This window comes from Eurosta solidaginis, chromosome 2 (assembly GCF_040869045.1).
Source record: "Eurosta solidaginis isolate ZX-2024a chromosome 2, ASM4086904v1, whole genome shotgun sequence".
NCBI classification, from domain to species: Eukaryota; Metazoa; Arthropoda; class Insecta; order Diptera; family Tephritidae; genus Eurosta; species Eurosta solidaginis.
The window spans coordinates 75,034,584-75,048,517 of NC_090320.1; the positions used below are offsets into that span (position 1 = coordinate 75,034,584).

A 13,934-nucleotide genomic window follows, 5' to 3' on the forward strand; every position below is an offset into this window, starting at 1 on the left:
ATTTACTATTTATACTATTTTATTGTAACGTAAATAAAATTCTCTTTTAACAGCCACATCTTGTTTCAAATAATTTTTCTAGTTATTTAGTAATATTTTAACACATTTATGATAAATTTAATGATGATTATAAATTTTAATTATTCAATATAGAAGGTGCGGATATCAAAGAGTGGCTTTTCTTGCTATTTTCGCTGCAAATATTTTTTATGATAATATCAAAATTTAACTATATTGCCAAAACGGATTCAACACAAAGCGTGACAAGTCCTGAAACTCGTTCTTGAGATGAACAAGATCTATGAAAGTTTTTGATTCTTACAAGGACGCTGAAAGAACGTTCTGCACTATCTACAGTGACAGATATAGTGCAAAAGATAATTGTATACAGATTTTGAACATAGATGGCATTTAGCAATTCCAATGGTGACAGAGCTTTATCAAAATTTACTTCGTAAATGTGTTTCAAGTGCATTACTTCGCATTCTAAGCTTTGAGAAACGTCCGACTTGTATTTTTCAGCAAATTTTGCTGCGCTCGCCCGAACCGTAGTTTCATCCATGTCTTCAAATTGCCACAAAAAGGAAAACGTCTCGCTCAAATTTCTTATAGCTGCAAATCGTTCACTAATGCCAGTGATTACCGAATCAACTATCACCAGGAATGTATTGTTTTTAAAATAAGACTCTGAATCATCCGTAATCATCTCATTTAAATTATCTTCAGAACGTCTTTTGGGTTTTCTCTTTCGAATGTCCGGAAACTTTGGCGAGATGTTCAATTGAATAGCAACTGTTGCATTCGTTTAAAATTGTTTCCCATTGGTTCCTGATCAACTTCAAATCAGCTAATAAGGCATCTAGATGTCGGACCTCAACATCTATGGTGGCGTCTCTAGCTTGGAGTACGACGTTTCTTTCATTAATGGTAGTCAGTATTTAAATTGAGGACAGCAAGATACATTCGAACTTGTTGATGTATTTGAGAATGCCGGTAACATCTCCGTATGCTTGTGCAGTCAAATTTAGCTTAAGTAATGCGTTTATTGCTTGTGTTAATCCTGGAACATGGTTTGCGAATGGTCTGATTGCCTCAATTCTAGCCGACCACCTAGTGTCTGAAAGACTGTGAAGAGAGCTCGGTACATTTTTTTTTTAGGATGTCCCATCGTTGTGGACTGCTGCTGAATATAGTAAAACACTTTTTTACAACTCCGAAGAAAGTAATTGCAGCCGTACAACGTTCTGCAGCATCAACACCACATAAATTTAGACTGTGGGTTGCACTAGGCGAGTAATCTGCATTCGAGTTTTGTCGAGAATGTAATGTTGTGCTCCGTTGTAAGCTTCTTTCATATTGGCGCCGTTATCGCACCTTTGTGCACGACAATCTTTTAATGGGATTTCATGTTTACCTAGAGTATGGCAAATTAAATCAGCGATTTCCTGACCGGTTTTTTGGTTACAATTAGAGCTTAAGATTTCCCGAACTTGTACGAAAAGAGATTTTTCACGAGTCTCGCCTTCTCGCGAGATTCTCGAGTCTCGAACTACTCGAAAGGCTGGCGAGTTTCTCGACATTCAATTTAATCGATTCATTGGCTGTTTATATAGAGCTTACGATTTTTTCTCGAGCACAAGCGAAAATGTCCACAAAAGCACAAGTAAAAAACATCGAAATGTATAGAATACTGCCAGTGCAGCGACTGAATTGAAAGTCGAGAGCTCGCGAGTATTTCGAAATTCGAGAATCTCGCGAGAAGGCGTGTTCTCGATGTCTCGTTAAAAAAATAAAATATTTTGATCAAAATTATATGCTTTATACAAAAAATGGAGGTAGTTACATTTAGTGTGACATTAACCACTAGACTTTTGCGGGGAAAATGACAATTTCACCCAAAACAAGCTACCAGATTGAAAAATGTTACGAATTTTTCTAATTTTGATGGATATCATATCAACGGATACGACTAAATTACTTCCATAGTTATTTAAAATAAAAACAAAAAAATAAAAAATTTGCGAATGCGTTGGAAAAATTTTAATACGAAATATCAGCCTAGAAAAGAATGTTTTTAATAAGTTTTTCGAGCTCTTGAAAATTGCTTTGGTGGAAGAAACATGGATCGAAGTATACAAAGCAAAAGAATATAGCCTTCTTAAGTGTCCGTTCGTGCCCAAAGGAGGTCCTTATAAACCGACACCGAAATTTCGAAAGACTTCAGCATACTTGAACGCAATTTTTATGAAATTGAATGGTGATAAATTAGCCACAAGTCCACAATTTTTATTTATTGTATAATTCAAGCGTGGCGCTTGAAGAGGAAATTGTAAAATCATTTTTTAGGGAGAACATTGCCCTGTAGCTCTGCAGTTTAGCAGTAGTTATAAGTGTTATTTTGTCCGTTGTACCAGGGGTCACCTTGAGGCAAGCCCCGCCTATACACATTTCGTACCCCTTTAGCATTGACGTCCCACAAACGTAACAAATTAAACACCTACCACTCACTGCATACTTTTGAGGTACACTTTTTCTCAACATGCCTTGAGAAATATCCACTGTAGAGGCATGATAATAGCGCCATGCTAGAACAGTAGGATTTTTCGTGTATTTTTTCTGTCTAGGGATCAAGCTGCCATAAATATATGAGTCATTAACCAATGTATTAGTCATTATCCGCGGCCACCGTGGTGTGATGGTAGCGTGCTCCGCCTATCACACCGTATGCCCTGGGTTCGCACCCCGGGCAAAGCAACATCAAAATTTTAGAAATAAGGTTTTTCAATTAGAAGAAAATTTTTCTAAGCGGGGTCGCCCCTCGGGTGTATTTCTGCCATGAAAAGCTCTCAGTGAAAACTCATCCGCCTTGCAGATGCCGTTCGGAGTCGGCATAAAACATATAGGTCCCGTCCGGCCAATTTGTAGGGAAAATCAAGAGGAGCACGACGCAAATTGGAAGAGGAGCTCGGCCTTAGATCTCTTCGGAGGTTATCGCGCCTTACATTTATTTATTTTATTTTATATATGCACATAAATCGTGCTAAATCATATTATTATTGTTTCAGATGACCATTGCGTTTTCATCCTGAACTCACAATTTCGGCTTAAATAGTAACGGTATGGCAATGCTTCTAGCAAAACAGCAAAGATTAGGAACTTCAAAAATCCCTAAATTTGAGTGGAACTATGTACCATTGTGAATAATAACTAAGTGTGATATCTTCTGCATGGACGTCAAAATTCCAAAGTGATTGGATCACCTGATTTGTATTTGACTATCGCTGTCTCATTCTGTATTTCTTTCTATCACCCGTTGAAGATAGGCGCCGCCATATTGAACACCCTGTCAAAACGCTAAAAAGTAGCCATATTGAACATCCTGTCAGGCATTTGACAGATAAGATATCACACTTAGTTATCATTCACAATGCTATGTACCTTCTTGTTTATACCATGATTATATGTATAATAAATATGTTTTAAGTTAAGTGTAATTGGAAAGCAATAAAATCAAGTAAGAAGTCAAAAGTAAAAAAAAACCACGTGTATATATACTGTCCATACAGCGATTAAGTTTATGTCGAGAAACTCGCGAGATTTACGAGTACTTCGAGACATGAGAATCTCGCGAGAAGTCGATTTCTCGGGTCTCGAAAATCTCGCTTGTGTTGGAGAAGAAATCGTAAGCTCTAGTTACAATCCACGAAAGCCAAAAATCGTTCTTGAATTTTTAAATTTGTTGCTTTCGTAGTCTGTTCAACGTGACTAGCAGCATTCTGGTGCGTGGAAGAGGAATTTACAGCCATTCTTGTTTTGGCATTGGTGAATTTTTTTGGCGACTGCTATAACGAGGTAGGTCGCTCCAACGTTAGGGTAAATGGCTAGGTGAATAAACAAATCCAATTGGACGCAGCTTTCCGAGATGCAAATAAAAGGATTTATGGGTGATGAGATTGCAATATCAAAATATGATGAGATGCAATTACGCTTTATTCGATGAAAATGTTGTATGGTGGCATTTGTGTAAAAATGGTGTTGAATTTGTAAAAATTGTTGATACTCGCAACAAGTTGATATTGAAGTTGCGAAAAAAAATTGCTGCATTTAAAAACAAGGATGTTGAAGTTGAAAAAAATGTGATTCCCTGGCGCTTGGAACAGGCTTCACTGGCCACCTTCGGTTCCCTTTACAAGAAGAAAATCTCAATTAGCGCCAATTACATTTTTTTTAATTAAGGCTCCCCAAGCCGATTTGGCGTTCACGCGCCTTATGTCACACATATGTTAATATTATATAAAAAAAAAAAAAAATTTAAAAAAAAAAAAATAAATGTAAGGCGCGATAACCTCCGAAGAGATCTAAGGCCGAGCTTCTCTTCCAATTTGCGTCGTGCTCCTCTTGATTTTTCCCTACAAATTGGCCGGACGGGACCTACATGTTTTATGCCGACTCCGAACGGCATCTGCAAGGCAGATGAGTTTTCACTGAGAGCTTTTCATGGCAGAAATACAATCGGAGCGCTTGCCAGACACTGCCGAGGGGCGACCCCGCTTAGAAAAATTTTCTTCTAATTGAAAAATCTTATTTCTAAAATTTTGATGTTGCTTTGCCCGGGAGTTGAACCCAGGGCATACGGTGTGATAGGCGGAGCACGCTACCATCACACCACGGTGGTGTATCAAAAAAAAGAAATTTAAAAATCAAAAAAAAAAAACAAAAAGGCAATAATTTAGAATCCAAGAACCAATGATTGAGTGGGAATCTTCACTCAGGCAAATCCGTGCCTGCGGATTTATTGAGGAGGTTGGTGACCGAAGTCGAATTTGAGGTCGCGTGAACCCCAAACGGCGCGAAAGTCTATATAAAAAAAATCCTTTAGCATTTAAGGACTCACCTGATAATTAAATATTCCACATCTCTATGCCGCAAGGAAATCCTGTCCTGGTGGTTGGGTTTTGTGTCGCCCTTCTCTTTTAGAATCTTCGATCGACGCCGCGCTTTTACATGAAGGCAGTTAGCCTTATATTAAAATTCACAAATTGTTGAAATTATACGGCACTACTCTGATCCTTTCTGGATCCTCACGCACAGGGAATTTCTTTAAACAAACTTAATCACAAACACAAGTTAAATATATTTCCATTTATTTGAAAAGCGGCGCGCGCACTGTAGCCCGATATGATGCTATATGTTACTTAACTTTTGTTCTCCTCCAGTTACCCCTTTTATACTATCCAAACCGCTGAAAAGAACCGTTTCCTTATGCCGTTTCCCACGGTCTTTCTTTTGTCTATCGCAATCATGACCACCCTATATCTATCCCTGTCCTTATTCTAACCATATCATGCCCGCCCATCTTACAAATAAAGCTTTTTTGTCATTGTGAATTTATGTGAGTTCACAATGGTGTTTTTGGGACATTTTCATTTGACATTTCTCACGTTTACATATTTTATAAACACACTTTTATAATTTTTATTATGTTAAAAATGCTGATGTGCTACCAAAAAAATATCGAGAGGGGTTTCACACGACGCGTATTAATCTCGAGAACAATGCCCCGAAGGCGAAAAATGAAAATTGTATCTCTGTCCGGAGATATTTGCAGTGGAAGATGGTGATTTTCGTATGATGGGTGTTCTGTTGTGTTACCCAACAAAAAAAACTGTGAACATAAGTGCTTTGCGTGGATATAGTTTTGGCCTCCAGACCGGTGTCAGACCCAACCAGGGTGCTGTTTTATAAGCGCGGCCGAAGGCTGCTAACGTAGAAAAGTGTTCTGCGCAAACATACTGTGGATACCACCTCCGGTTTAGGAGGGACCCGCTGGTAATTTTTCGGTTCTTTTGTCCATATGTTTTAAATTTGTATTTTAATGTTGCTGTTTTGACGGCGTACTACGCACATACCTATGAGGCTCTCTACATCCGAGCGGGCCAAGGTGTGAGTGAAGCACAACGCGGGGACGACCTACGACCTGACACTGTCTCCTGCTTCGCGAGCTATGCCGGGCATTTGTGTATGTACACCATATTGGACCTCCCCGGACGACTTGACCCTGATCGCCGGAGATAGATTTACGGGAAGTATTATTATGCATAAAATTCATATATAAGCCAGTTACTTTATGGATATTTTGTTTATCTTTCTTTCAGGTTGGCTGACATAATGGATCGGTTGTGATCTCCGGACGACTTGACCCTCGTCGCCGGAGAGATAGTGAGTGAATGAAGGAGGACTATTGTTTGAGGTCCTTGGCATGCCACGCACCTAAGCTTTTTCCCGACAACGTTTCCAACAGGTACATGTTTTTACCTAACGCTCGCGTTACTGTACACTTAACAAACTTTTTGCAAAGCTTTGCGTTTATATTTTTATTAAAGTCGCTTAATACGAAGTTGCGCTTATATATTTCTTGTCCGGGTACAAAGCGCACTTCACGGATTCTTTTGTTGTACCGCGCCGCGTTTGTTTCATAGGTTGCGTGTAAGTTTTCTTTAATTTTCTCTCTCATTAATCTTATTCTGTCGCTGTCGTTCAGCAATAGTAATTCGCTGTCGTTAAGGGAACTTAGTTTCCGGGCCAGCTTATAGTCTGCGCCGCTGGTGAACATGTTCATGCCGAACAAGGCGAAATATGGCGACACACCCGTTGCGGACTGTACGGCGCTGCGCAACGCGCACTCAATCTCTGCCAGATATAGGTCCCAATACCTCTGGTCTGTTTTTAAATATGAACGGATAGCAGCCAAGACCGATTGGTTGACCCGCTCAGCGGCATTTGATTGTGGCGAGTAAAACGCGGTTTTCAAGTGTTTAATGTAATACGATTCTATCATTTTGGCAAAGTGTTTGGAGGTAAACTGCTGTCCATTATCTGAGTGTATTATTTCCGGCACACCAAACTTATGAAAGATTTCCTCGGTGAGGAACTTCACAATGTTGGTGGCCGTAGCCTCGCGCATTGACTTTAAAAACGTGAACTTCGAAAAGTGATCCACGACTACAAAGATATAGGCGTTGCCTCGTTTGGACCTAGGGTATTTGCCTAAAAAGTCTATATAAATTTTCTGAAAGGGTCGTTCGGTAACTACCTCCGATCGCATACCAAGTTTCAGAATAGCGTTACTGGGCTTGCTTTCCTTACAAACCTGACAGTCACGGACGTAGTTTCGGACCTGTACAACCATATTTGGCCAATAGTATAAGCGTCGCAAGCGATGCAAAGTTTTTGCCATACCGCCGTGCGCAGCAGTTTCGCAACAGTGCGCATTCTCTATTAAGGTCGATGTCAATGCTGCCGGCACCCACAACTTCCATTCGTTTTCCTCCAGTTCTACATCTTTTGCAATCATTTTTTTGAAAACAAACCCTTCTTCGACTTTCAGGTCCGGCAGCCGCTCAGCATTTATTGGTATCGTGCCTATCAATTCTCAATATTCCTCCGACTCAAACTCTACCGTATCCATCCCCGCTATCGGTGATTGAGCTAGCTCCTCGATGCGCCGTGACAGTGTATCTGCAACCACATTTTCAGAGCCCTTCCGGTGCTCTATTTCAAAATTAAATGCTTGAAGGTGCAAAGACCATCTCGCTAACCTACCACTCAGATCTTTTAGCGACATGAGCCACTTAAGACTGGCGTGATCTGTCACCACCGTGAACGGCATCAGCTCAATATATGGGCGAAACTTTTGCACCGCCATCACAGCCGCGAGGCATTCCTTCTCGGTAGTGCTATATTTGCGTTGGCAATCGTTCAGTTTCTGAGAGAAATAAGCAATAGGGTTTTCGGAATCATCGTGATTTTTTTGAAATAACACCGCTCCTATGCCATAATCAGAGGCGTCACATTGAACCCAAAAACGTTTAGTAAAATCCGGGTGCCTTAGGGCAGGCGCACAGGTAAGTGCCCTTTTCAATTTATTGAACGCCTCGACTGCTTGAGCTGTCATCTCGAATTTGTTCGTCTTCTTAAGGGTATCGGTCAACGGGCCGCTATCGCAGCAAAATCCTTAATGAACCGTCTATACCAACCGGCTGTTCCTAGGAAGCTCCGAACTTGCTTCATGGTTTTCGGTACCGGGATGTTTACGATCGCTTTTACCTTTTCGGGATCGGTCTTTAACATGCCCCCGCCCACAATATATCCTAGATACGGCAACTCCTTGAAACAAAACTTTGACTTTTTTAACCCTATTGTTAATCCTGCTTCTCTCAGACAAATGGTGACTTCTTGCAACGTATGCAGATGCGAGTCGAAATCGGAAGCGATTATAAGTAAATCGTCCAAGTATATAAAGACGTTTGCCTTCAATCTCTGTGGTATGACTCGGTCCATCAGTCGGCATAACCGTTGCGCCGCATTGCATAGTCCGAAAGGCATGACCACGAACTGATATAAGGGACGCCCCGGGACTGTGAAAGCGGTGTATGGTTTACACTTGTCTTCCAGTTCTATCTGCCAAAAGGCGGACTTAAGATCCACGCTACTAATAAAATGGGTATCATCTATGCGACTAATTATGCCTTCTATATTCTGCAGCGGATAAGCGTCTTTAATGGTCAAATCATTTAATTTTCGGGCATCTAAACAAAACCTATTTTTACCGGGTTTACGTACTATAGTGGTCCGATTACTCCATGGGCTCTCACTTTCTTCAATTACCCCCAATTCTAACATTTTGTCTATTTCTGTGTAAACTATAGATTGCATTGCAGGTGATAGTGGGTAATGGCGATCTTTCACAAGAACTGCATCTTCCACGAGTTTAATGGAGTGTTTTTCCAGCGGAGTACGAACTAAACCATCTTTTTCAAACGTCTTGAAACTTTCAATGACCTGATTTAAGCGCTGTTGTTGTTCAGCCGTGAGGTCATGAAGCACACGCCGTTCATTCCTATCTTCCGACGTCACCATCTGCTGCTCTAACTTGGACAAATCGATTTCATTTACATCTACGACATTTGGGGCCAATTGGAAAACGGGCCAGAAGTATATCCCGAGATAAATGTTTTGTTCAAGGTATGGACATAAGTAAAACGTTATTTTATTTACTACATCTTTGTATTTGACAGGTATAGTCAGCTTTCCCAATACCGTATGTGCGCCACCACCTGCAGTTGTAACCTTTGAAATAAAACGTTCGATAGGTAGCCCTAACTCCTCGACTAACTCACGGCATCCTCGACCTAAGAGACTAACTGATGCACCTGTGTCCAGTAGCCCTCGTTTTTGGACACCGTATATTTCGATGTCCACGTACGCCCGTGGCTCATCTCGGCCTGCCCTTTCAACAGTGTCAACAACTGCTCGATGTAGCATCTTCCGGTTCCGAAATCGATCCCTTGCCTTCATTATCTTACGTGACACCCTACGACGTCCTAGTAAGACGCAGTCTGCAAAGATTCTTTCGCGGGCTTCTTTGTACCTCCTCATACGTTCTTCAAGGGACAGTCTAGCCGGGTTACTTGTTTTGTTATTAATAGTATAATTTGTTGGTTTTGGTTTTATCCGTAATATCTGCTGATCGCCTCCTCTCACGAGGTCTTCCTCTAATGTGTTTGTCGACGCGTCTACTCTAGCGGGAATTGTGTGGAGCGCGATACCCCCGCTGTCATCGCGTTCCGTTTCGCGTTTCCCGATAGGTTACATATTGGACACTTCGGCGTGATGACGGCCGCCTTCCCACACTTAAAGCAAAATATGCGCCTCTGAATCGACATGCAATCGGTGAATGCATGTCCTTCGGCACCGCAATTCCAACAAACTATGTTTTTACGACTTGCTTGGTCACGAGATGATGGGTGTTTGGTAACGCGCTGATAACGGAGCTCCTCCACGGAGACTTGACCCTCATCTCCGGGAGACTCTTGCTCTTCCGGCGACGTAGCAACTATTTCGTTCACTTGGTATGAACGAGGCACGAATCCACCTTGAGGAACTCGATCCCTACGAGGAAAACACCTTTCAACTTCCTTACACTCCATACGGAGTTGCTCTATGGAGTACACTGCAATGGGGTATACTAATTTGGCCAACGATTCCCGCAGGTTCCCTTTAACAAACCGAACCATTTCGTATTCGGGTATGGGGTTCCTTAGACGCGAACGCAGTATGCCGACAGCGTGAAAAAAGTCATCAATCGTCTCTCCGGGTTTTTGTTTGCGTTCAGTGATCTCTCTCATTAGATCGAAATCCGTGAGCTGAGATCCGAACTGCCGTTGTAACGCGAATTGTAAGCTTGGCCAGTCTAAGTTCCGATTCGTTCGGATGTACAACCAGTACCATTCGCGTGCCTCTCCACTAGTGTTGGAAAACTATCGATAGTCAGACCTATCGATAGTTTGCGATAGTTTGAGATTGACTATCGAATAAACTATAGATAGTTTCGATAGTTTTCTTAAGTTGACTATGCGAAGTTCATGAGTGAATATAGCAAAAATTATAAAGTTGATTTCTGAAATAATATTGCTAATAAACACTTATTGTTAATTTTATGTATGTTTTTATTTTAAAAACTATTTTGAGAAGGGTATACATTGTGGTTTTCAACGTACCTACATACATATGTATCTACATTTAATTTACTTCGTATATGTACATTACATACATACATATGCCTGTATGTATTTTTAAATAAACGCTTAACTTCTATTTAGGGAGTTCACAATATGTTGTAAAGTGTTGTATCGTTGTATAGTTTAAAAACGCTTTTATCAGCATTGTGGTTTGCTGTAAAAAATTTGAATAGCGACGAAAGCCAGCTGTACGGCGATATTCAAGTTATGTACAATAAACAACAATGCTGATAAAAGCGGTTTTAAACTATACAATGATATAATACTTTACAATACCTTGTGAACACCCCAATTATTTTGTTTTGTATTTCAAGAAAGCCAATGGTTTTTATTGAGAAAAACTATTTTATCCATATGTTTCGCCGTTCGGAACTTACAACTCCGCATTTGCTGAATGTGCGTTCTGATTCTGTCGAAGTTGCCGGAATACAGAGATATTTCAAAGCAACCGTCTTCATAGTTATAAAATCATCTTTTGAAGTATTAAAAAAATGTTATGTATAAATTGACTCAATATTTAGAAAATATGTACCCTCCAAAAATCTAAAATATTCGCACTCTGAATTAAATTGGTTATTTCAAGATATTGTTTTTTATGATTATATTGTCTACTTTTCGGGATGTCACCTCTTCATTCCTTGCATCTTCTAAGAATTGAAATAGTGGATCACCTCCGGGTTGGGAAATATTTTCGATCGGCCGTTCGCTCACTGAAGGTGTTATACAGTTCATTTCTAATTCAAGAAGCATAGCAGCTGAGTTTGCGTTCAGGATTGAGATGAAAGCCTTTTTCTTGAAACGAGGAACCAGTAGTGTTGAAATTTTAGTTGCGGTTCTCTTCTCGCATGGAAAGAGACGTTCTACAACCCCTTCTTTTAAACTTTTACACAAACGTAAAGCGGTAACGTTATCTGGTTAGGGTAAAAATAGCGATTTTTAGTTTTTTAAACGGCAAAAAAAATTAAAACATATATACCTATTTTAGTTTCCATTTCGCAAAGATTTCGGTAAAGACCATTGACCAAAGGAATTATAAGCGATATTGTTAGCCCTTTTCCGGAACACCTAACCGTCAATGTATAAAAAAGCGAGAGTATTTTCTCGACTTGCTTTAGCGTAACCATTTCTTCCTCGGTAAACGGTTCAGGTGCTTTTCTATTTGCCATTAAAACCGATGAAATGGCATCTATTGTTTCCAATATTCGCTTGATCATCATGTATGAGCTATTCCAGCGTGTTGCAACTTCTTGTATAAGTTTCAGAGGGGTCTCGGTATTTTGAGCCTTCTTAAACAGTTCAGTTGCATTTGAACTTTTTTAAAGAATGTGACAATCGTTTTACACTTTTGTAGCAGCGGAGCCAGATGTATGTTGTCCTTGTCTTGCAATAGACTATTTTGTACTACCAAGTTCAAAGCCAAACATGGAAGATTATTTTTCAAAATTTCGCACGCCTTAGTCATATTAGAAGCATTATCAGTAACAATGTATGTAACCTTATCCAAAATATCATAGTTAATAAAAATATCATGCAAAGATTTGGCAATGTTGTCAGCGTTGTGATTAGTGGCTTCAAGTAATGGCATAGTTGATAGTACTGCCGTTCGCATACTAAAGTCTGGATCAATAAATTGACACGTCACTGTTATGTAACTTTCCGTGGCGGCCGAAGTTCAGCAATCCGTTGTTATAGCGAGGTACTCAACAGCTGAGAGCAAATCACACAGCTTTGACCGGCATTGCTCAAACATATTTTGTATATGTGCGTTTTTTAAAGTGGTTTTGCTCGGTAACACATACCGCGGATCTAGTATTTTTGTATAGGCTCTAAATCCTTTATCATTAACAATACTGAAAGGCTGCAAGTCAGCTCCAATTAGTCTAGCCAAAGCCTTATCAATTTCTTTTTTCGCGATGCTGTAGGATCATATTCTGCACCTCTTTTGAATTGCGAGTCTACTGAACGCATTGATGATAGGATGCTACTGGAGCCGCTTGAGCAACGATCATTTTCATTTTCCATGTTGGGATGCATTCTCTTCAAATGGTCACGCAAATTGCACGTGTTGCCACTTGTCCTATATTCTTTTTGGCATATAAGACATTTAGCCAACTTCTTGTCAGTAGACTTTTTAAAATATTTCCACACCTTTAAGATAAACGTTTTAACATCTTCATGCAAACGTTAGGAATTATAAATATTTACCAAAGATAGCCACTTAATCCTCCCATTTCCGTCAGCTTCGTCAGTGGCTTCAACTTCGGCCGAATCGGCATTTGTAACAGGGAACTCATTTTCTACAATAATGGTATCGGGTTAAAATAAAATTAAAACGCAAGATATGTATGCTTTATTTAACTTACCTTCGTTGGTTCTAATCACAAATTTATTCATTTTTTCGTTTTTTAAAAAAATTTAGGCATGGTAACAAAAGTCGAAAAACTATCGATGGTTTTCCCAAACTATCGACGGCGGCGATGGTGCCCGACTATCGATAGTGCCATCGATAGTTTTCCATCACTACTCTCCACTCAGCAGCCGATGAAAGTCTCTAATGATATCAGCCCACGAACACCCATACTGCTCTTTCAAATACTCAACCCTAAATACAAAGTCCTCTATGGTCATGGAATCGCGGTTACCATGATAACTGATCCCCCACTTTTCTATGTTCATTTCAGTTCGGTAGGTACCAACCCTGTCTTGAGGTTCGGGTAGTGTTCTCTGTGAGGAGGAACGATGGTTTGCCGCTGCAGGGCCCAGGATTGGACGCTGATTTGTTTGACTGTTGAACGCCGGTAGCGGACCTACCGCCGACCTAACAGGAATATTATTATGTGCATTAAGATTGTTGTTGACGTTTTCATTAACTCTTTCGTTTTCAGGTATCGAACGCCTCGACTCTGCTGACTCGCTGCTAATGTTATGCCTCCTTTTTTTGTACTGTATTCGTGGCCTATTTGTTTGACTGCCAGCTCCCACTTCGACACTGGCACTGCGTACAGTTTCAAACATCGCCTGCATGCCGGCGCGCATTTCACTTAAAAGGGCTTGTTGAGTTTCCGCCATCACACTTTTTATTATTGGTGTAACTTCCTCGCGTATGTTTGGTGTTTTAGGCCTATTGGCCGTAACATTAGTTGCGAAATTGTGAAACGGAGGGGGCGCGGGAAGGTTAAAGACGGTGGCCGGATGAGTACCGATTGGGTAACCTGGGCTTGACCATATTGTTTGGGCATTGTCCCCGTACTAGTTGTCACTGCTTGTATCATACCTTGCGGTGCGCACTGCCTACTACCGCCTACATTTTCATCCCCTTTGGTTTTCGTACCTAAGAACCTATCTGAAAGATCG

The 13,934-nt window shown here is 40.5% G+C and overlaps 1 protein-coding gene across 1 annotated transcript; it reads right to left on the reverse strand.

The window, feature by feature from the left end:
• Positions 1 to 10,632: 10,632 nt before the first annotated feature.
• LOC137239939 (uncharacterized) lies at positions 10,633 to 13,934 on the reverse strand. The gene is made up of 4 exons (XM_067765755.1): positions 12,944 to 13,934; positions 12,786 to 12,877; positions 11,557 to 12,728; positions 10,633 to 11,491 (listed from the first exon to the last, which is right to left on the reverse strand). Exons 1-3 carry the CDS (start codon positions 12,972 to 12,974, stop codon positions 12,456 to 12,458), a joined length of 396 nt encoding a protein of 131 aa, XP_067621856.1. The 5' UTR covers positions 12,975 to 13,934; the 3' UTR covers positions 10,633 to 11,491; positions 11,557 to 12,455.